The sequence below is a fragment of the Toxorhynchites rutilus genome, chromosome 1 (assembly GCF_029784135.1).
Source record: "Toxorhynchites rutilus septentrionalis strain SRP chromosome 1, ASM2978413v1, whole genome shotgun sequence".
NCBI classification, from domain to species: Eukaryota; Metazoa; Arthropoda; class Insecta; order Diptera; family Culicidae; genus Toxorhynchites; species Toxorhynchites rutilus.
In genome coordinates, this window is record NC_073744.1 from 67,074,291 (window position 1) to 67,099,525 (window position 25,235).

At 37.3% G+C, this 25,235-nt stretch overlaps 1 protein-coding gene across 4 annotated transcripts in view; it reads left to right on the forward strand.

Annotated features, from left to right (window-relative positions):
• The window catches only part of LOC129772021 (uncharacterized), a 137,185-nt gene that overhangs the window by 34,678 nt on the left and 77,272 nt on the right, over window positions 1-25,235 (forward strand). For all 4 annotated transcript variants that reach the window (XM_055776176.1, XM_055776179.1, XM_055776177.1 and 1 more), the window contains exon 2: window positions 4,643-5,573. In XM_055776176.1, the coding sequence (XP_055632151.1) occupies window positions 4,991-5,573 (583 nt within the window). In that variant the 5' untranslated portion in view covers window positions 4,643-4,990. The remainder of the gene's footprint in view (window positions 1-4,642; window positions 5,574-25,235) is intronic.

Consider the following 25,235-nt stretch of genomic DNA (forward strand, 5'->3'; position numbering starts at 1 on the left):
TGTCGTCAATTTCGGTCAATCAGAAGTGGGTATTTCCGTTAGGATAGGGGTTTGAGATTTTTCAGTTGTTCGGTAGTTGTTTTCATGACATATATTATTTTCTTCAATATAAACAATTGTAATGGAGTGCCGAAATCGATTAACGCAAAAATTTCATCAATCCATCATGAAATGACTGCGCAATAAGCATTTGAAATTGGACAATTTTTACGATGTGCTCGATTTTCGATTTTCAATTTGTACCCCATGTTCCCGAAAGACGTAATCCTACATCAAAAAATTATTTTTTACGGCGCTGGTATTTGTGCGCGTAAGTACCCTCTAAAAGGTGGCGCAACATCTATTTCGGGAACTATACGACCGATTTGCATGAAATTAGAAATGTATTCTCAAACGCGTAGCTTAGCCTCTGTCCTGGAATGGCTATAGGATTATTTTAACAATTTTTGTATCAAAAATAAGCTCATTTAAAATCTATAAACAAAAATATCGAACGCGAACGCGATAGGAAATACATTGTTACATTCTGAGAATAGATTACCGCAAAATCGGCGAAAAACTAAGGTTTTCAAAAAATATAAGAGGTTGTGTTCAAGGCACGACCGCATTGTTGACGTAGAACTACGCTGAAGTTCAATTCAAGTCGCTTGTTTATAATTGCGGATATTATTTTATAATGCTACGAAAATTTTGAAATAACTATTCTACCAGTTTGGTCGCCCTGAAATATGTTTTTCATTGTACAATCATTTGACGGTAATTGTTTGATGATTCATTCTTGTGCTCGCAAAATAATACATGCTCGAGATAGGCGCAGCTGTCATCCTTAGTGGAGAAAGTTTTGCTACTGGCAAGCGAAACCAAATCACATACAACATTTCAGAACGACATTTACTATCTTGGTGACTAAATAAACGAAATAAACTCTATCTGTTAATCATAACAACCTCGAAAAGAGTAGCGCTGCTTCATTATGATCAAGATTCGCGCAAATGCAATCCTAGTTGAAAGCAGCATTGATAACTTAATATAACTTATTGAATAACTTGGTATTCACAAAAAAAAAAGTTAGTGCACAACCTTTACACCTGCTTCACCATAGCGTCAGTTCAATGCATTGATAACAGAAAATAAACAATGTTAACTGCTTGGAAGAAGGCTGAATATTTGCCTCAGCAGAGATTCATTAGCAATACCCTAGCGTGAGATTGATGCAATGGTTGCAATGCCAGAGACATCAGCGAGTGAGTAATTTGGTCGCGTCCACAGCTCAATCCGAAACGAAAACATGTGATGACGCAGAATACAGAACGATACTGAAAGTTTGCCTCCCTTCCTTGCTTGAGACTTTAAACTTCTTCAGTTCATTCGTCTCTAACCTTCAAAAAGGCCCTTGGAGAACTTTACTTTATCCATAATATTACTCCTTCACCCCCATTGCCTTGAGAAAGGCATTCGATCCTTCGCCGTCCAGCTCGCCCAGCAACGATGTTGTTCAGTCGATTTCCTCACGAAGAATGAAAGTTAGCCTCAGCGAGATCCAGTGTTTATACTCTAGACAAATATTCCCCTTCGTTCTTCTTCTTTTTCTTTTTTTTTTTCCAAAATATATTTTTTATTAAGGCACATGTGGCGTTAGCCTGACGGGGCCGGGAGTCCAATATTTTGACAATTTTTGTCTTACAACTATGTTAGTAATATGTAACCGATTACTCGCGGTTGGCTCGAGGTTAGTATTACAAGTGTTCTCATAATTGGTATGTTGCAGTCTTCGATGCTCTATACGTGTGCCCGACACGGGCTACTTCCTATTGGGATGCAGCTGACCATTAATCAGCAACGCTCCCTAGTCTGTACCCCATATCTAGCGTGGTGCGTCTTTCTCGACTCGAGGAATCCAGGATAGAATGGTCACTAGCCGGCGCAATCATCAGTTCGTGTAGAGTTGTCATGAGCGGTACAACCTTTGGCTCTTGTTGAATGATCAGTGGACTGCACAACCTTCGGCCCGTGCATCTGTAAAGAGTGTGTGTATGTATTGCCGCGACTATGTAAAAGTTTATCGATCGGATAGGAGGGATATGAAACGGGGACACAACGAAGGAAACATCATTAAACGTTGACATCGGCGTTTCTGAGGAACAGGTATAGATGAAGCAGAAGATCAGGATCCCGGCTACCTAAGATATCCCGGACGGGGATATCCGATTTTCTGCCTTGTGCTCTCAGTGCTCTAGAGAGCTGAGAGCGAGCAGCATGGAACGGGATACACGACCAGACAACATGCTCGATGTCGTGGTAGCCATCGCCACAATCACAAAGATTGTTTGCTGCGAGCCCAATGCGATAGAGATGCGCGTTTAGGTTGTAGTGATTGGACATAAGCCGAGATATCACGCGAATGAAATCATGACCTACATTCAATCCCTTGAACCAATTGAACTGCAAATACTTTTTCTTTGTTCTCGGAGACGTTATATCTTGCGATTTTCCCTCCGTTGCTCGTCGATAAGTTGCTCGTTATTGACAGCTCTGTTCGGGAAAGCACAGAGATGGACAGAACAAATGTATGAGGAAATGGGGATGCTTCCAATTTCCAAAAAATCTTAGTGAATTTCCGATTTGTTTGGTATGTAAATCGCTAAAATCCGTTCGCAGAAAAAATAGTTATTAACGTTAACTTTATTTCATAAAAACGTGACCTGTTTTCTGATTTGGCACCCTCAATTAAAGACGTAGTTCTACGCCAAAAAAGCGATGCTGCAATTCACTGTAATGAATGAAGCAAATTATTCACAAATAAGTTTTTTGGGCCGGCGTATCTCCTTTTAATAGTTTCCTCAATTCGTGAGATATTTTGATTTCGTTAAATTTTCCAAAAAAAATGAAAAATAACAGTGAAAATTACTCGTCATTCTTTCTCTGATTCGATTTGAAAATTTATTCAATCGATTTACAATTAACAAAATTGTTTGACAAAAAAGGTTAGTACAGTTCCGTATTATTAGAATTTGATGTTTCGTAATTTTTATTCAAAAATCTGAAAATCCTTAAAAATTAGGAAGGCTGGCATCGTTGTCGTACACAACAAAATTTTATTAACCATATTTTATATACTTAGATGGATAAACCTTTTTTGCAACTTTGGCTTTTGTTTTTCCACGGCATAATTCCTTAAGTAATTTGAAGCACATTTGACTGGAAACCGAGAAGTACTACAATTTTTTTTAAAACAAATACAAACAGCCAAGTGCTGCCGTGGCCGAGTGGTTAGCGTCCCACATTATCATGTCGGGAGTTCGGGTTCGATTCCCCTTCAGGCCGGGCGATTCTTCGTCAAAGAATTTTGTTTTCCGACTTGCACTGTGATGACGCGTATTCTAGAGCTTGCCACTCCAGAATACATTCGAGGAGTGTTATTCGGCATAGAAATTTCAACTAAATACTACTAATAAATATGACGCATGTTACACCCACGTTGAGAAGGCGAATGTTCCACTGGGAACGTTAGTGCCATCCAAGAAGAAGAACAAATAGCCAAATAATTATACCGCTTTTCAAACAAAAGCAGAACATGTGCAAATTGAAAGCAGGGATTGATACATTGTGAAATTAAATTCATAGCATCGTGAAATTTGTCCAATTTCAAACGCTTATTGCTCAGTCATTTCCTGATGGATTCTAGATTTTTACACCAATCGATTTGGGCACTCCATAACAATGTATTTAAATGAAGAACATCATGTATTTTATGAAACCGACTATCGAACCATTGATGAATGTCAAGCATTGTCTCAACGAAAATCTTGCTTTCTGATTGGTCGATCTGTTCTCTACCAGTTCCTCATTCAATACGAATACGGGGCTGTGCAATTAATTATGTGTTAGTTTGATTTCAGTGTTATAGTATTAATATAGACAACGACTCATGCATGTCGCTGCTGAGAGTGAATTTTCCCGAAAGTGCTAGGTTGCCATAGGAACGAAAAATTAGGAAATTATGACGACGATATAAGTTGCTACAATATATTCGGACGCGAAAAATATGCAAAAGGTACTGTCATCTATTGTTACTTAAATGAAAATATTGATGATGCAAACCAATAACAACACATTTAATAGGAATACAATGAAAGTAGATTGGAGACCATCGTATAAATACTTTTTCGAAGATGATACCGATGTATTTACCACGCTATGATCCACAACTATTTTCCCTTGAACTTGATGTAATTGTGTCGAGTCGATGAATTTTTGTGTTTTTTTATGGGTCTCTAAATTGACGAACCCTTTATTCCAATATACTGAATTCGATTTGAAAAAGCAATTTAAAATTGATCATTGCAGAGATATATCGCTTAAATCAGCAATTTCCCAGTGAACATACATCGTCATCCGAGTGAATATAAAAAAGATTGCGTGAACGATTCGATCCGGCCCGCCACGCATCACGATATTCAACGATACAAAAATACGGTCACTTTCTTCCGCGTTTACTCACGTCGCATAAAAAATACCTTTATGATTCTTCACTTTAGCAGTGCTGCATCAGACAGCCAGCGAAAAACGAAAACTGTTCTTTTTATTGTACTCCACGGGTCGAAAGAAACGTCACTGAGTCGTGTGTTTTCTCTCGTTGCAGATCAGCGATTCTCCAATTCTGCGATATGGTGGTGAACCACCCAGGAAAAGGGATGCCGTGGTGAGTGAGCACAAAGTGGCAGTATCGTCATCATCACCAGCACCACCATTACCACCACCGCCGTCATCACTACTGTCATCTCTCTCTCCACGCAAAGGTCAATTGCGTTGCGGACAGATGATTCAATTAGCCTACCGGATGATTTAGGGATTGGAAAGTGAGCTACTGCTTGAGTCGGGTGAGAGTGAAAAATTAACCGAAGAAAGCGCGTTGTTCTACAAACAGCTACAAACTGTTAGTGATCAACCAGAAGAAGTATATTATTGCGGGAAGGCAAGGTGAAAAAAAATGCAATCAAGTGCGGCTGATATGGTTAAGGCTCCGATAGTCGATCATCGTTCGCTGCATCCGTTGCTGGCTGGCGACAAAAACAGCACGCGAAGAAAGATGGTCAGTGGGACGAATGGATCATCTTGGCTGTGGCCGCTGGCAGTGCTAGTTTGTCTAGGGGTATTTGCAAATTCCGCTGTCGCCACCGAAGAAATCATCGCGATCGACGACTACCATAATCAGACCATCAGCAGTGATAGTGACAGTTTAGGTACGGTGCTGAGCAATTCCACCACCGCAGCCACCCAGCCGGAGCCGGTGGCGGCAAGGGCAACGAGAGCGAAACCATTGTTTTCAACCGGAAATCCACTGTGGGATGCACTGGTCGCTGAGTGCATCAAGAAGCCGACATTCGCATGCATCCAGAAGAATGTGTACAGTTTTCTGGGCGAATCGCTAGAGGTCGGTGACTTCAACGTGAGCAGCCGACTGGTGTTTACCAAGAACCGAGTTGATTTCACCAAGTACACCCGCGAAGCCAACGAAGAAGATCACGACCAGGGCGACCACGAGGTGGACAACGAAATCCCGGATGCAAGAGGTAATTAAGCTAATTTGGGGTCTACTTTTGAGCCGAAATTGACGCACGATATCTCGAGTGCCAGAGTCAGTGGAATGAGAGAATAAGCGAGCAATCTGGGAAAGATAGAAACAATATTAAATTTTTATCTTCATCCTAGTCAAGCGATAGAAATCAAAGTGAACGCATTTATCGGGTTGGTCTGTTGAAACATACTTAAAACACATTTGCGAAAATGAAAGTAATTCATTAGACAAATCTCGAGCTCTAAAATCTGCGGGCCAGAGATTTTTTTTTTGTTTATTTTTTGTCTTAAGCCCCGGTATCTATGTGGTATTCAAATGCTCTCGATCTTTATGTCTCGTGAGAGGTTGCACTGGGACTTCAGAAACATATAACGATATACGATGTTTGCACTTTACTTCATTTTGAATTGATACATTTTGTAGTATATTCCGATAGCGAGTAATTAATGCACAACAATAACGTTAATATTTTACCATTGAAAGTGTTGAAATATTTTTAAAAGTCGATCAGTGTATTGATCTAAGGCTACTATCAATATCAGGTTCAATATTTAAGCAACTTTGCATACTTATATTTAAAATAAAATTAGACTATTTTTTTGAAAAGGGCCACTTTTTCAAAAATTTGGTCTGAGTTTTAAAAAAAAACCTTTTTTTACCGCGTTAAAAAAAACATTATTTTAAAAATTGAAATTTCAAAATTTAAAATTTTAAAAAGTAATAGCATCTCTGATATCGCGATATGGTATACAAAAAAATCCTCATCTTTCAAGAAAAAATATAAAAAAATAAAGTGCCCTCTAGTCCAAAGCCATGAAAACAACAAGAAACAACTACAATAAATAATTACGGAAACAAAATTCATTGTTTTTGCAAGTTGGCTTCAATTCATCTAAATCGGTTCAGTAATTCAAAAGTTATGAATTTTTGAAAAAAGTCATTTTTGGGAAAAAGATGAAGGGAATGATTTCTCGGACCACCCTAAAATGGAAACGGTCACCCTAACGAAAAAATAAAAGAATATGGATCTAATATTTTGCAATAAAGAACTAAACTGCCACTTTTCATGGAAGTCTGAGAACCACTATATCGATTTGGCATGGAATGGCTGTATATATATTTTTCAAGAAAGTTAAGGATTGAAGGTGCTATATTTTTTATATTTTTTTCTGGAAGGCTGAGGATTTTTTACATAACATGTGTCGATATCAAGGATGCAATTTTTTTGTTTTTGAGATATGATTTTTCAAATTTAACACGTTTTAAGTCTTCGTTCAACATTCCTATGTGACTAGACTAGACTTGTGCGACCAGAATTCAATTTTCCCGCAAGTGTGATAATTTTTCAAGAAGTTTAGCTCATTGGCTTCAATTTGATATGTTGTACATCTCAATCGATTCTGTAGTTCAAAAGTTATGAGCTTTCGAAGAACGTCATTTTTGAATAAAAAGGGAAAAATGATTTCTCGGACCACCGGTTAACTTTGAAAAATCATATCTCAAAAACGAAAAAATAGCATCCCTGATGTCGAAAAAATATAAAAATATATAGTGCCTTCTAGTTCAAAGCCATGAAAACAATAAAAAACGGTTACAATCAATAATTAAAATATTTTTTAAGCTAGCTCATTGGCTTTAATCTGATATATCGATTATCTAAATCGGTTCAATGGTTCAAAAGTTATGAATTTTTAATGTAAGTGATTTGTGGGAAAAAGTGGAAAAAGTTGATTTCTCGGACCACTAAAATATAAATGGTCACCCTAACGAAAAAAAGTCACAGGAAGGCTGTGTCCGAGACACGACCGCATAATTGACGTAGGATTCCGTTAGGCTATCTGTTGATTTTGGATATGTTTGAAGAATCACATTATTAAACTTTTTGATAATGATTTTGTGACCCTGAAAAGGGCTGTTTAGTTTGGTTGTTGGATATTGTTTGTTCATTCCACCAGTGTTTACCGAGTGATGATGACAGAAAGATGGTAAACAGTCGTTGGATGGTGCGTATCAGATAAAAGATACCGAAGTGGAAAGAGATACAATGAAAACCGCCCTCTGTGATCCTAGACGAGATGCCTCCTATGTTGTGCATGGATGAAATAAAGAACTCGCCAATGTAATATAAGATAATTACCAATAATGAACACAATTATCAATTTTTCTCATCATTTAAAACATGTTACTTTAATATAGAGCAAACCTATTTGAAATGGGAAAGGTAATTTTCTTTAATTACTTTTACTTTCTGAATGTTTATTCAACCCAACTCGAATTTTAATTGGACTAACAGCACCTAATAATATATGTAGAGCATAAGGGAAATAACTTTTCCTTCACTTTTCCAACTTTTCTCGCCGTATAAACTTTCCTTGGGTGAAAATAAATACAACAAAACAGACAGCTTAAACCAAACGACTCGTTCTCGAGCGAGAATAAACCTTGGTTTTTATTTATGAAATATGAAATAAATCGTTTCATATATCAAGTCATTTTTAACACAATTGCTACCATATACAATTTTACACTTACACTTGTGCTAAATTTTTCGCAATACACGATCGGTCATTGATATGAAATTTTACGAAGCAAGCAACATTAAAGTTTCAAATTTAAATTTTATTTGCTAGAATTAATCGTATCACTCACCTTACTTGCAATATCAAAATGCACCCGACTTTCATATATTTGCAAAGCCGATTTCCCCTGGGCACCTTGGTTTAGATGTCTCTGTTAGGGAATACATTTCGGAAGGCACAAAAACTCCCCCTACTTTCATGTATTTTCAATGTCGATTTTTCCCAGGCAGCTTGGTTTTAATGTCTCTGTTAGGTAACACATCTCGGTAGGAACAAAAGTTGCCCCTACTTTCATGTATTTGCAATGCCGATTTCCCCCAAGCAGCTTAATTTTGATGTCTCTGTTAGGGACCCGCCGCATGTGTCGTCAATTTAGACCAATCAGAAGTGGGTATTTCCGTTAGGATAAGGGTTGATATTTTTCAATTGTTCGATAGTTAGTTTCATGACATATATTATTTTCTTCAATATAAACAATTGTTATGGAGTGCCGAAATCGATTGACGCAAAAATTTCATCAATCCATCATTAAATGACTGAGCAATAAGCGTTTGAAATTGGACAATTTTCACGATGTGCTCGATTTTCGATTTTCAATTTGTACCCCAATATGTTCCCGAAAGACGTATTTGTACCCCAATATGTTCCCGAAAGACGTAATCCTACGTTAAAATAAAAAAATACGTGTCTAATATTTTGCAATAAAGAACAAAACTACAACTTTTCATAGAAATCTGAGAACCACTATATCGGTTTGGCATGGAATAGCCCTTATAATTCAGAACAAATCATCCATACATCGAAAGATGGGCACTTTTACAGGTGAATAATGGAATACAGCTAACAACAACTTTTTCATGTTTATTTCAAAGAAATGCAACTAATTCTAATTTTGTTCAAAGTGTAAATAGCATTATAATGTATAATATATTCGACAAAGTCTTAAATCTTATTAAAATATGAACTTTTGGCGATGTCGTCAACTTTATATTTTTTAAAGTTTCTTTAATATATGGCATTTTTGTATGAATACTCCTGAATTTTTTACTCGTAACATTTGTGTGTGTAAATTCTCGCATTCGAAAAGTTTTTGACATGTTTCTACATGAAAGAAATTTTGTTAGAAAAACTTTTTCCCTGTGCCCATCTTTGGATGTATGGATGAGTTGTTGGCAATTGTAAGTGCTTTTCATATATTTTTCTAGAAAATTAAAAAAGAATAAATTTTTGAGAAAAATAAACCTCAATTCTTTTAAATATTTTTTTTTCAGTGTAATTTGAAAAAAATATATTTTTTCTGAAAATACAAACAATTTCTTACATTGAGATAATTGAACAATTTTTTGTAGATGTTATAGTTTTTGAGTTATGTTGGCATTTTTCAAAAAGTCTTATTCTTTTTTTAATATTTCAAAAGGGACAGGTTTTGAGTTATTGAAATTTTTATTATTTTAAATTTTAAGTAAGATTTTTAAAGGTGTATTCAAAATGTTATTTTTACTAAATTATTGATTCATTTAGAACATTCTTGCATATCATATTTTTATCAAACATCTAGGTTTCAAGTGGAGATCTTTTGAAAGAAAAAGATTCTTGATACGTTCTCATGTAAAATCAGTCTTAATTAAAAATGGTCATCTGATAAAGAAAATTATGATTTTGGGTGTGGCAGCTACCAGCTACCTATGTACAATGTTTTAGTTAAAAAAAAAGTGAGGGATCGCATCAAAATCAACTGTTTTTCGGCTGATTCGGCATGAAATTGCTCGATACGTATGGTCAACATGCAAAACCCATTTTTTGTTCAAAAGTTTGCTCCCTGCATGAAATTAAAATCTTTGAAAATCATCACACTCTTTCTGCGTGAGATCATGTGAACCAGTAATCAGATAATATGAAAGCCATGACAAAAACGAAATACTAAGAGCTTGCCACTATTCAGGAAATTTCGGGAAGGCCTATATAACTACAATGCACAATGAACTTGACAATAATTTTGAACATTCGTATTAATTTTTTTAAACTTTTTTTTGTTGTTGCTCGCTGATAATCTGTGCTCTACTGTAGTTCCACATAACTTTCATACATTGTTCAAAAACTGAACATGTTCGGTTCGTAGAAATTCGTGTCAACATGAGACCTTAACAGTAATTTGGAGATACAACAGGCTATAAGCTTTTCTGCTAATTTTTGAGGATACTGCAATGTTTTCAAAATTACAGAAGATTTCTTGGAACACTACAAATACCTGTTTTTGTCTCTTTTTAAAAATTGACAAGAAATTTTTTTTTTCGTCAAAGCAATAAATGAATCATGTATAGAATTTACTCAATTTCAAAACTGCCTTTCGAGTTGCGATGCGATAAATGAATTATTCATCATCGAAATCACCCCTTCGATTTTGATGATGAGTAATGATGAATTTCTAATTCAAATAAAAATATTTCTGTATTGGAAGGTCCTACAGAAACGTTCTGGGAATCAAGTGACAATTGGTTGATAAGGTTAATTGGATTTACTATTGACTTGACTTGTCAAATACTGTCAAAAAAGAAATCGATTTTATATGTCTTCTCAAAATGTTTGTAAAATGTAGATGTATTATCTACACACACCAAGATGAAAATGTGTTTGTAAAATTTTCCAAAATTTGAGTTGAAGCTGAAGCTTTAAAATGTTGTACATAGGCACTGCACTTGGTATTCCCTTTCATTTCGATTTCCTTTCTGTATTATTTCTGTATCATTGTCACTCTGCAGATTGCCTATTGAACTCAGGAGTAATGGATCCACGTTCCATCCATTGTCACAAAATGTCGAAAGAAGTCCACTCGATTACGCTTCAACAATACCAAACCCCCGCTGTTTTTGGTCGACAGTCAACAAACGCGGCACACATCACGCGGATTGCTTTTTCATGTCCAAAATATCGTGCAAAATGTATCCCACTAGTTCTTTTGAAATACCTGCGGCCTCTGTTAACTCGCGTAACTTCATTTTACGATCGTTCAAAACGAGTCGATGCACTTGTTTCACGATATCTGGATTCGTAGCCTCTTTTGGCCTTCCAGAGCGAGCGGTGCTTGTACGGCTTATTTTAAATTAACTAAACCATCGATAAACTGTTGTTCTCGAAGGAGCAGAACTAGAATAACATTTCGTCAACCACTGCATTTCCATGATTTTCCTCTTTTTCTATTTTCTATACGAATTTTAGCAACACTTAAACAACTGTAGTTTGTGAACAAATAAAAGAAATATCATGAAACTTCTCACATAAGCTAGTGACAGATATACCTATTGAAATGAATCTTGTTCATTTTGAGTGGCGCCATCTCACCCGATGTATATATTCCCAAATAAATATTGCAGATATAGAATAAGCTTAAACTTGATACATTTCATTACTCATTCTACCCTCAATTTTGTATCTAGAATTTTAAATCAAACCTGATGAAACGCAAAATATTTACCAATTCATGAATATAGCAACGATATAATGAAACGTGGTCCCCGTAAAGTGAATCCACATGAGCCAGGGTGAATTCCCGCAGAAAGTAGCGTGGGATCTCCACAGCTTACGGCAACAGGGGGAAAGTGTTGTTATACTCGTATCTTCAGCGAGTAATGCGTTGGCTGCCAGAAGCGGGTTCGTTTTATTTTGAATTGCGATTCATTAACATCTTATAAAGTTGCCAAGCTGTCTTTTAGGACACCTAAGGTATCACTTGAAAACATGAAATCAATAATTGATAAAAGAGGAAGATTAAACGAGGAGGGGGATAGGGGATATTTTGTTAATGGCAATACTCCGCTTTTGATTGACATAATGTAGAAAACATGTGGAAAATTTCTCGTCTAGGATAATATTCTAACCTACAATCGTGTAATGAGATGATTGACTAGTGGTAATAAAGAATGACGAGAATGTTGACTTACAGCCAATATAGTTGATACTTCTTGTTTATATAGTTTAGAACCTGTATATCAATCATTGACCTAGTTATTCGAAAACTCGTAGCGTAGCCACAACAGCCGATGCGTAAATCTAGCTGTTATAAATTCGGTTTTTTTTTGGAAAAGTCAATTAACTTTCCTTGACTTTTCATATTAAATACCATGTTATAAAAAACCTTGCTCAAAAATTTAATTTAATGGTAACAAATTTTACATCTCAAAGCACCCCCTTTTGTTTTCATATATAGTTTTTAGTACGCTGTTTCAATTTACCACTAGCCGCCAATGTGGAAACGTGTCGGTTTAACGTGTAGATTCATTTCTTTTTATTTTATATATCACTCAATTTTGCCTGATTTTTCTGAAATGATCCTGATTTTTCCAGATATTGTACTTGTTACTTTATTAGAATGAAAATTATCCATAATAAGTATACGAAGTTTTCCAGGTTGGAAATGAGAATTGCCATAATAGCCTACATAAAAAAGCACTCCAGTCCGCACTTGCATAATGTCTAATCCGTTTTTGTTCATTATCTATATATTCCGGAGCGATTCGCTTTATCGGAGGAACCCTGTCGACATTTATTAAACTTTGGCGTGAAAAAAAGATACTATATCAAATTAGCCCGAATGCAGTTTCAAATCATTATATTTTGAATTAAAATAATTACTTGTTGTTATTTGTATACTTAAAACACGTAGTCCTAATTTATACTTTACAACTGATATTTCCACAAAAACTCATCATCACTAGCATAATCTTTCGGAATTGATCTCGAAACTGAACTTATTCATTATTCTTGAAGCTCTGTTATGAGTTTTTACTAATCAAACAGTCCATAAATTCAATGCGATAGCCCTCGTGTTCCATCAGAGCAACGCCAAACTTCATGTCTCTTTGACAACACGACAATTGATGTTTGGAGTCTGGCTGGAATGTGCTATCCTACCAGCTAAACTAACCGGATATTGCATCTTCAGATTGTCACAGGTTAAGGCCCATGCGAAATTCTCTCAAGCAAACAAACTTCGACACTATGGACAGCATAGAAAATATCTTACTTTTATATATAGAACAGTTTTCGACGAGAAAGCAAACATATACTGGGAGGATAAAATTTCTAAGCTGTGTCAAAGATTGCGAAGGATCGTGGCACAAAACTGCGCAAATAAATTTGAATAAATGTATGTCTGCCTATACTTATCATGCGTTTGTGTTTCCAAAAATCGGTTCGAACTTTCCGGACAACACTATCTGGGCATCCTGATTTCTCCTGAGTTATATTTTCATCCTACCTGATTTTTGAAAATAATAGTTGGCAACCCTGGCTACAGTTGTTTGAAACTGTGGCATAAAATCGTACTCACCCTCCATCCTTCAATAATAGGTGCAATGAAATACAATTTTGTCATACAAAACTCAACTCGTATGATCACAATAATAGGGTAGAATGTCAACGAACCACTAATCATGTATGTTGACAAATAGTTTATTAAGACGATTTTTTCCGCTTCTCCGGGTGTCACAGTTTCACCTAATTGATAATTAAATACATCCAATTTGCATACTAATCAGACTAATCAACTTCAATATACGAATCACTGTGATCGAACAGCAGCCTCGAAGCCTCATCCGGTCTTATGTAAACCGCTTTCACTGATACCATTCGGCCGGAAAAGGGTGGTTATAAGAATGCACCTTTCCGCGAACTGGTTCCTTCTACGATGCGTGCAGCCGTTATCCTCAAATGGGGATCAGGCGCCTGTCTGCAACATATTCAAATGTTCATTAGTAAAGTGGCACTCCGATGTATCGGAACGGCGGGATATCGATTTCCATCCACAAGCTCCGAAGGTCGAATCGGTGTATCGGAGGGTCGTTGTCAACCTCGCAATCCGTCGCAGTAATTTGCAGACATGCTTCACGTTTTCCCTTTTCACTCCGTTGACTCAATTGACGGTTTCCCTCTCGATCGAGCCGAGCGATTGCGTTGAACCGGTTTGCTTCTAACAGCGCCGAACGCCAAACGCAAGTACCGGGAATTCGCTACCGACGGAGGGAAAATTATCCAACCTAAGGGAGAGCTACGATACCGGTTACATGACCTAGAGAAACGGAGAGAGAGAGAGAGAGAGAAGAAAGACGCGGTGATGCTGCGACAGCCGGTCTCTGTCAATACATATGTGAATCAGTGAGTCAGTTGGGTACTTTCACTCTCTTCTTGGGATACGTGTGCCTTATCCGTGTGGCTGCTTCCCGAGAACTGTGGCCGATATGGGATGAGGCATGGATCGGCCGGTCCCACAAAATAGGACTTTGTTTACACCTACTCAAGGAGTGATCTATTCGTCCGTATCCGCGTTGATGGAATTCGATTCGTTGTGGTGCCCAATTTGTGGCTTGCCGTACAAAAAAAAACTATTGAATCAACGGAAGCATCCTAAACCATGTTTTATCCATGTTATCGTGTAAAGCTAGCTGAGGTCATGCCACTAGTTTATGACATCCGCCGCCGCTCACGACACGGAGCACGCCTCCAGCCGTGCGGGAGAAACCACTTGACATCATCGCAGCCGGTTGTGGAAGAGGAAATGGACCGTCGGCTGTCGTTATGGTCCGTGTGGCCGCGATTTTAGTTACTTTTACAGCATCTAGGTGATCTAGTTTTGGTGCGTGTCTGTGGACGCTTGAGCAAAATGAGTGCAGGTGCTGGTGCGCCGAAATATTCGAAGAATTATTTGCCGGACAAAAGCAGGTGCGTGAATGCGTGATCCGTTTTGTGGAGGTAATGGGTTGCTTCGAACATAATTTATTATCAATGACGAATTAATATCACGAAGAATTATGGATTTCTCTCTGTTATAAACGATTCAGAGATCAAGGATATTTGTGAACACTCGAGCATATTGAGTTATAAATGAAAATTATTGTTTGTTCGGTACTAAAGCTCATTTCACTTAGAATATGGACGCACTGTTAATGTTATCACAGCGTTCCTAGTGATCGGTTGTGTGAAGTTTCGACAGCAGGTTGTTTGGATAGTTTCCTCTTGCAATGGTGAAAGTTTGGTTACGTTTCATTTAGTTTTTTTCTTTTTTTTTTTTTTTTTTGATCAGAATTATTGAGTAACATTCTACGTAGAGATGTACCCAGTGGAACAATGTTCCTTTGAAGTAATCCCTTAAATTTAAAAATCTAGCATCTACAGCTCGATATATTTTTAAACACGATAAGAATGCATGTACACTAGGGTGTAAATAAAAATGGTCATCTCGAATTTCGAAAAGTTACTCCATAAAAAATGTGTATCAGGATTCACTGAGGTAATTGATGTGATTATGTTAACGCGAACCTGTAAAAACAATTGGACTGGTTATTTTATTTTATTATTTATCGCACGTATTTTTCATAGAAATCCAATCGCGACGGCGGAGAGTTAAGTGTGGGAAACCTGACAAGGAAACCGAGGGAACATCTGTCAAATTGTTATGATATATTAGGCTGTCAAAAAAGTCCTGCGGTATTTTTTTTGAATTTTCATTTGTTCATAAAATTAGTTACAATCATCTGTTTTAAGTCAAATATGCGCCGTTTTGTTCGATGACTTGTTCCCAACGAGATGCCAACTTCATAATACCCCTGTTATAGAAGTTTCCTTATTGGCAAAAAACTCGGATAGCCAATTTTCACAGGCCTCTTTTGTGGCTAACTTCTGACTACCTAGCTCGTTCGCCATGGACAAAAACAGGTGGTAGTCACTTGGTGCAAGGTCCGGACTATACGGCGGATGCAAAAGAACCTCCCATCCGAGCTCCCGGAGCTTCTGGCGCGTCACCAAAGAAGTGTGTGGCCTGGCGTTGTCCTGATGGAAGACAATGCGGCCTCTGTTTATCAAAGATGGCCTCTTCTTCATGAGTGCTACCTTCAAGCGGTCCAGTTGTGGGCAGTACAGGTCCGAATTGAGCGTTTGGCCATAGGGAAACAGCTCATAATAAATTATTCCATGACAATCCCACCAAACACACAGCAGAACCTTCCTGGCCGTTAATGAGGGCTTGGCCACCGTCTGAGCCGCTTCAGCGGGCTTCGACCACGACCGTTTGCGCTTCACGTTGTCGTAAGTGACCCACTTTTCATCGCCAGTCACCATCCGCTTCAGAAACGGGTTGATTTTGTTGCGATTCAGCAGCGATTCACATGCGTCAATACGGTCAAAGATGTTTTTTTTGCGTCAACGTGTGTGGCACCCATACATCGAGCTTCTTTGTGAATCCAAGCTTCTTCAAATGGTTAATAACGGTTTGATGACTTATCCCCAGCTCTTGGCCGATGCTACGGCTGCTACTATGCCGGTCTTTCTCGGCTAATTCAGCGATTTTGTCGCAATTTTCGACGACAGGCCTTCCGAAGCGTGACGCATCTTCGACGACCTCTACACCAGAACGAAAACATTGAAACCATCGTTGTGCGGTGGAAATGGAAACTGTATCGGGTCCATAAACTGCACAAATTTTATTTGCCTTTGTCATAGTAGTACTGTAAAATATGTCGGATTTTCTCTTTATTTTGCTCCATATTTGCGACACTATAACTCACGAACGACTTAACCAAACAAAACACTGTCAAGGACTATATTATAGCGCGCAAAAATACTTTTCCAACAAGCTGTAGTATGACTCGATACAATGAATACAACTAGAACTACGCGCTTACAACGACACCTCGTGGAAATATCACAGGACTTTTTTGACAGTCTAATATATCGTTATTGATCACGTGTATTATTTATCGAACTCCAATTGCGACGGCGGAGAGTTACCTTTGGGAAACCTGAGAAGTTAACCAAGGGAACTTCTCTAAAACCAATCGGACCGCCGATATATTCCATTGATCAACGAGCGTACCGTATCAATCTCCAATAGCGACTTCGGAAAGTTATGTTTAAAAAACCTGGATGGTAACCGAGAAAACTTTTATAAATCAATAAGACCGGCGATATAATCCGTAACCATCGAGACTATTTTACATCTAACTTAAATCGCGAAAAAAAAAGAAATTAAACAATTAAATAAATAAAAAATATATAGAATTATAAAAGTAATCATTATTAGAATTAAAGTATTAACATATTCTAACAGCCGAAGACGAAACAGTTAAACTTCTGTTTTAATGAGAACGAGAACGCTTCAACCACAATTATATTACGCGACGCGCAAATTACTACTACTTAAAAAATACCACACTATTCGAACGAAAAGTTACATTCATACGGATATACATTTACACAGAACCAGCAACAAGAAAAACATTAATTTCAAATAATAAATCTAAGGTACGAGAGTTCTGGAAGAAATTTGAGAAATAATAATGAATTCATCTAATAGATACACACACAAAAATATACCCTCCGCCCCATCTACTCGAATTATTTCATTTGACAATAAAGAAAGATCTCACCAATATATAATTTTTCGATTCATCAATGCAAAATCTTGCACAGAATAATCCACATCGCCGTGGAACAAGATTGATTGCTTACAAACTTGCAAAGATATATGCATCTCCAAGTATCAAACTGTGATCATGCCGCCAAAAGGACATACAAAATCACTACCATTGGCACACACTTCGCGTTTGACTGGCTGATGTATTATAACGAAACACACACAAACACAACGAACGCGTGGAAAATCAAATGGAATAGATGAACACAGAAGCAGAACAAGCCGCGCTATCACCACTACACTCTCTAACAGCACAAAATGGTGCACCAGGAAGCAATACTTTCTTCGAACTTCTTCAACTCATGGAATGAAAATTATACACTTCCCATTGAAACCGGAGATAGACCTGAATTCACCGCGGCAAACGAACGTGTTTCTTCAAACTTTCACACTTTTTAGCGCCAAAGCAACGATCGAAATTCAGAAAACAATGAGGAGCGTAAATGCGCACGTCTATCGCGAACCGATGGTCCTCTCACTCTTCAATAAGTACGGTAGAAAATGTTATATTCACTAATTTACTAATTATTATTTCTCTCAGTGTAGGTTTTGTTTTGCGCTTCCATATTTTCCAATCAATATTTTTTGAGTACATCCAATGACGTTTCCCTCAATGTTTCTTGACGTTTGAAAAGTCAGCCCAGTTAACGAGCGGAATGCGCCAGTAAACGAAAAACCGCTGTATTTAAATTCTTTATCAGTGAAACAACCTCTAATTCGTCAATAGGGTTAAGGAAAATAGTTCGTTCTAGATAAGATGCAGTGGACACGGAGTTGAACTTATTTCTTGAAATACCATGTAGATTTTCTCCAACACTAGAAAAATATTTTCTAGTGTTGGAGAAAATCTACAAATATTTTCTAGTGTTGGAGAAAATCTACTCACAAATTTCTATTTTATTTGATGTTTTTTTTTTAAATTATTTTTGAGCTAAGTATTGGAATCTTGTTTCTTTCTACCCGTTATTTGATTCAAATTTTTTCATATTTTGGCACTAGAAACTTCCTCAAATATTTTTTAAAGTACTCACTTTTACATTTCCGCTTAGCAAAATCATCCTTTTTAGTAACGTGTATCCAAATTTCTTTTAAGTGGTTGTTACTGGGATTTTTCTTTACTTTTATCAAATATTTGCTCTTGAGTTTTATCCATGATTCAAGTATAATAATCAAGCCAAGGACAATGTCTAACCTTAATATTTGCTCGTTCAGTTTTGAATGCGATGCATTGATTCAATATGTCATTATAACCCGTTGTTATAACTGTGATGGATTCATTAACATCTTCGACATTAACAAAATCTTTTATGAACCTAGTGAATAGTCGATTAAGTTTGTTTGTATCAGTAATTTTCTTGGTCAAAATCACATCCTCTCAGGAATTGCTCATGTTAAAAGACGTGACAATTATTAAGTGATGGTACTGGTATACTGGTATACTGGTATCTATATAAATTGTATCATTTTACAGGCAATCAAGGTCTTGTTTTTGTTGTCCAATACGGTGATCAATATTATCACTGATTGGGCGAGTCGCGAACGTATTCGTACAAATATAATCATATGATACTAGTAAATTCTAGTAAACATCTGGGTAAATGAATATTTAAATGAGGATTCAAAAAAATCTGATTTTTTTATGTTTTTTAAATTCAGTAGACTTCGGATCAGTTTTGTCTGCCGATCCAGTGAACATTCCGGGTCCTACAAGTAAGTCTGACACATTTGACTATTTTTTATCTATCTTTTTTTATTCTTGAATTTCCTGGTCATTGTAGTATTCACCATGGCTTCCGAAGCCGTCTTCAGGATCTACTTCGTCATGCCCCCATAACGTGCTGGAAATCAAACCTATAAAAAACACAAAAACAGACTTAATTTCTACAAAACAAGATGTATCCGATGTTAATTTTCAGTAAAGTACACTTCAGCAGGAGTCTGATTTCTTTTCGCTCAAGTGGCCAACATCGCCTCAAGGCGGGTTATGGTTTTTACCGAAGGACTGTAATTTTTGTTACCATAATAACAAAACTTGACGTCGAACGTTAAATGAAATGAAAATGAAAATAATGATAATAATAATGAAAATAAACTTATCGACCAAATTTTCCACCAATGAAATGTTCAAAAAAAACTGTTTGTTTTTTCGTTTGGAATGCGCGACCGAAATCGAATTATTTTTTTTCCTCTTTTATTTCGAATTTCCAACTTCCGACATGAAATACTTCTAGCAGAAACCAGCCAACATAAAACCAATGTGTTTGTATGGTAGATTCAAGTATTTTGAAGGCATGCTAGTGTGGGTGAACATTGAAAATAATGTCTGAATAAATTTTAAAAAAACCCGTGAGGCCCGTCTAAAGGCGGGGTTAGGCTGTAGAGGGTTAATGGTGTAAATTCATCGCGCATTGTAACGATTGTTGGTTTCCCATTGATCGTATAAATAAAATCGATTTGCGTGGAGAAAAAGAAAAATTCTTGTTGAAAACCATCTCTTTTATAACTTCATTTTTAAACACGACTCGAATAGAAACCAATTTATTTTTAGGTTTATTTTTTGCATTCATCCAAAATTGCCAATAACCTTTTGGACAACTTCGTGAGTATTTTCTTTGGGGGAATTTGGAACACCGAAAACTACAGCATTTTTAGAATTTTTCTTACGATTGTTCCTATCCACTTGATATTCAAGCATTTGGACTTATCAGACAATGTATTTCGATTATTTTTCAATTTATTATTCTCATATTTGAAATTTTTGTTTTCTTCCTTTAGTTCTTGAAAATCTGATACGATACCATCAAATTTTGAGGACAAAAAATCTTGCGATTTTTCTATTGTAGTTGTGATTTGTTTCACCTTTGCCCATAGAATTTTCCATTTCCTGGTTTCCCGGTTCTGCATCTCAATGATTCGTTGACAAATACTTGAACAGCTATGAAAGCAAAAATACATTGTCTCCTTGAAGCGTCGCGCAGTTTTTGCAGAAATGTTGCGGCATTTGTAGTGTTCCTCAGTAAAAAATGGGTAGGTTATATCTATGATATAACGCAAGGTTGACGTGGGACTACCTTAGCTTAGCAATCATTTGTTTGTATTGATTAAAATTTTGATTGAATGAAACAATTTCCGAATTCAATTGAATTCAATATATTTGCTTTGTGAGTAAAAATATTGTATAATGCCATGTAAGGTCAATTCATGCAATAGATTATGTTCTTCGTTACAAGTAAATTTAATGACGGTCCTTTTACGTTTGGTATGATGACATCTTGGTTTTGATGTCTATGTTAGGCAAACACATTTCAGTCAGAACAAAAATGACCCCGATTTGCATGTATTTGCAACGCCGATTTCCCCAGACACCTCGGTTTAGAAGTCTTTATTAGGCAAACACATTTCAGTCGGAACAAAAATATCCTCGACTTTCATGTATTTGCAATGCTGATTTCTCTAACGCTGCTTGGTTTTGAATTTTGTGTTAGGGAACACATTTCGGTGCGAAAAAATATCCCCATACCTTCAAGTGTTTGCAATGCAGATTTTCCTAAGGCTGCTATGTTTTGATGGCTGTGTTGGGGAAACCGTAAATCGGACCAATCAAAACGAGGTAGTTAGGGCGTTTAGATAACGCTCAACATTTTACAGTTATTCGATTGTTTATCTAATAAAAAATAACATTTTATTAATTGCAATAGAAGCGTAGAAATATTCCGTATCAATTGATGCAAACATCTTTCCAATCCAGTAAGAAATGTTCGAGTTATAAGCATTCGGAATCTTGCATTTTTTCCTGCATGTTCTATGTTTAGGTTTTCATTTTACCCCCCATATACTCCGGTTAGACGTAGTCCCACGTCAAAAATACATACAGTAAAACCTGTTTTTGTGCGAATTTTTGTTTGTGCGATTTCTGTTTTTGTGCGGTTTTTTTGTGCGATTTTTTTTGTGAGGTGTATGAAAAGAAGCATATTTGACGAAGTTATCGTCCATTTAGTTTTTTTCGATGGTTTTTATGCATTTCAGTGCGAAAAAAGCATATTTGCGTCTCAATTATCCACTTCTGAAATCATTCCCCTCCCCCTCCATTGCTCTAAGTTTTTCTAAGTTTTTGCATGACATGATTTCACGTTTCGACATGCAACTAAAAGCACAAAACAGCCACGCGCAACCGAAAAGGCAAAGTGTCCCATCGCAAAGCAGAGAAACAAAAGGTTTTTTTTCCCTCCGCCAAAGTGAATTTTGGTTGTTTTTTTTTCTTTCGACCATTGGTGACAAGTTAAGTGCCAAAGCATCCGGAACAGCGAGGAAGCAGCACCTCTCCAGCGACGCTGGACCGGTGTTCTGTGAATTGGTTCCATTGAGCGTCACATTTCTATCTTCACCAAACATCAAACAGAGAAGTACAATAGAATAGTTTTTACCGTCTCGCTATTGTGCTTATACCGTAGCGTGCGGCGTTGTATAACTCCCTGAATAGGGTTGTTCAAGTTGTTCGAACTCATCAGACTAATTTTTTTTTTGAGTTTTTATTTATTTATTTTTTTTTACGAAATTATTGTTTTTTTTTCAAGAAGATTTTTGATTTGATCTAGTTTTTAGTTTAAGTTAGTTTTTAGTCTAAGTTAGTTTTAAGTTGAGTTTTTGCGCGAGTCTGTGCGTGTGAGTGTGTGTGTGCATGCTAGTTTTTTTTTCGTTTTCATAGGCGGTTGCGCACCGTCTGCGCAACCGTTATGACATCTGCTGATGCCAATGTTGCGCGGACGCGTTATTATCAACAGTCCTCGAAGGCACCATGGGTTGTTTTCTTTCGGCCCAAGGAAAAAGCTTTGAGAACTCTTGATATTTCAAGAGATTTGCTGCGTAATTATAAGGGCGTCTCGATACATAAAGAGAGACCGGACAAACTGCGTGTAGAAGCACCGACTTTTGATGTGGCCAACAAGATTGTTGACCACGAAGTTTTTAATAGGGAGTATCACATCTACATCCCTTCTCGAGAAGTGGAGATAGAAGGCGTAGTAACCGACGCGAGTCTGAGTGTTGATGAACTAAAAAAAGCGTCGGGTTCCTTCAAAAACTCGATGATTGGAGATCTTGTAAAGATCCTGGATGTTAGAAATCTGCATTCAGCATCTTTGGAAGAAAATAAAAAAGTTTATAAGCCCTCGCACTCTTTTCGAGTTACTTTCGCAGGTTCTGTTCTCCCAAACTATGTGAAAGTAGAAAATGTTTTGTTCCCAGTGCGTCTGTTTGTACCGCGGGTTTATAATTGTATCAAATGTAAAAAGTTGGGACACCCGGTTAGCCACTACGGCAACAAATTTCGTTGCGGCAAATGTGGCGATAAACATAGTGAGGATTCTTGCACACAAACAGTGGAAAAATGTATTCACTGTGGCGAGAATCCTCACCCTCTACAAGAGTGCCCAAGGTACAAACAGCACTCCGATAAAGTGAAGCGTTCTATCGCTGGACGCTTCAAGCGGACTTATGCTGAAATGCTAAAAACCGCATCAGCCGCTCAAAATGAAAACCAATTTTCGGTTTTGTCATCTCAAGAATCGGATTCTGATTCTGATGAGGGTCATACTTCGGCTGAACCAGAATCTTCAATAAAGGATGAATCATAAAAAAGAAAGCTCTCTTCACCAATGGTGCACCGTAAGAAAGCTAAAATGACTCTCGGAAGATTGTCTAATTCCAAGGGTAATAGTAGCAAAAAAACAAATCCAAAGGCTCCTTCTCAGCCAGTTCCTGGTTGCAGCAAGGATTTTACGTCATTACCCAGAGAAGAGAGAAATAAAAACGCTGCTCCTCGATCTTCTCGTAGAAAATTTGCGTCTAATCGAGGATTGATAGCATTTTCGGACATTGTGGACTTCATACTAAACACGTTCAAAATTCAAGACCCCCTCAGAAGCCTTATTTCTGCCTTGCTTCCATCTTTAAAGTCTTATCTTAAGCAATTGACTGTTTCATGGCCCCTCCTTGCATCAATCATATCTTTCGATGGTTAATTCATCTAACGTAGTAGAAGATATGATCAATGTGCTACAATGGAACTACCGTAGTCTAGTGCCTAAACTAGACCCGTTCAAATTTTTACTTCAAAATTATGATTGTGATATATTCGCTCTTTCCGAAACATGGCTTTCTTCTGACACAGAACTCAACTTCCACGATTTTAATATTATTCGCCTGGATAGAGATGATTCCTATGGAGGAGTACTTTTAGGGATCAAAAAGTGCTACTCTTTCTATAAAATTCCTCTCCCAGCTCTATCAGACGTCGAAATCGTCGCTTGTCAAATAACTGCAAAGAATAAAGAACTTTGCATAGCTTCAGTATAGGTTCCCCCGAATACTTTTATTAGCCGTAGTCAACTTTGGAATCTATTTTCGATTCTCTCAACCCCAGCTCTAATTTTGAGTGACATGAACTCCCATGGTACTGGGTGGGGCGATCTTTATGATGACGCTAGGGCGGCTATTTTTTACGATTTATGTGACGAATTCAACTTGACTATCTTGAACACTGGTGAAGTGACACGAATTGCAAAACCTCCGGCTCGGGAAAGTCGACTCGATCTATCTTTGTGCTCAAACTCGCTATCATTAGATTGTCAGTGGAAGGTCATCAATGATCCCCATGGTAGCGATCACTTGCCAATCAATATATCAATCAAGTGTAGCCCGCAATCCACTGAACCATCTCGAGTTCCATTTGATCTAACAAGGAACATCGACTGGCAAAAATTTGCAACGGCGGTAACAATCGGTGTCGAATCAAAAGATATACTTCCACCATTGGAAGAATATCGATTCTTCGTCGATTTATTGTATAAAAGCTCACTGGAAGCGCAAAAAAGAAAAGTTCCAAGTGCTTCATTTAAAAGAAAACCAGCCACTCCTGGCTGGGGCAATGAATGCACAAAATTGTATTTGAAAAAATCTGATGCTTTCAAAGCTTTTCGCAGACATGGAACATCCACACACTTCGAGGAATATTCAAAGCTTGAAATACAGCTGAAACAATTAGTTAAAGCAAAAAAACGCGGTTACTGGCGCAATTTCATCAAAGGTCTTTCTCGTGAAACCTCAATACGCACCTTGTGGAGGGTAGCTCGCAACATGCGTAACCGCTCATCTACCAACGAGAGTGAAGAATGCTCCAACCGATGGATATTCGATTTCGCTAAAAAGGTCTGTCCAGACTCAGTTCCAGCCCAACATATTCTTCGAAAAACGTCTCCAAGCGGTAGATCTCTGGACAGACCATTCTCAATGCTGGAATTTTCTATGGCTCTTCTTTCATCGAACAACTCTTCACCCGGAAGCGATATGATTAAATTCGTTCTTCTAAAAAATCTTCCCGATATCGCGAAAAGACGCTTGCTAGACTTATTCAATACCCTACTAGAAAACAACATTGTGCCACCCGAAAGGAGACAGGTCAAAGTAATAGCAATTCAAAAGCCTGGCAAACCAGCGTCTGACCATAACTCATACCGTCCGATTGCTATGCTCTCGTGCATTAGAAAATTGCTGGAGAAAATGATCCTTCGAAGACTCGATCAATGGATCGAGACAAATAATTTGCTATCAAGTACAC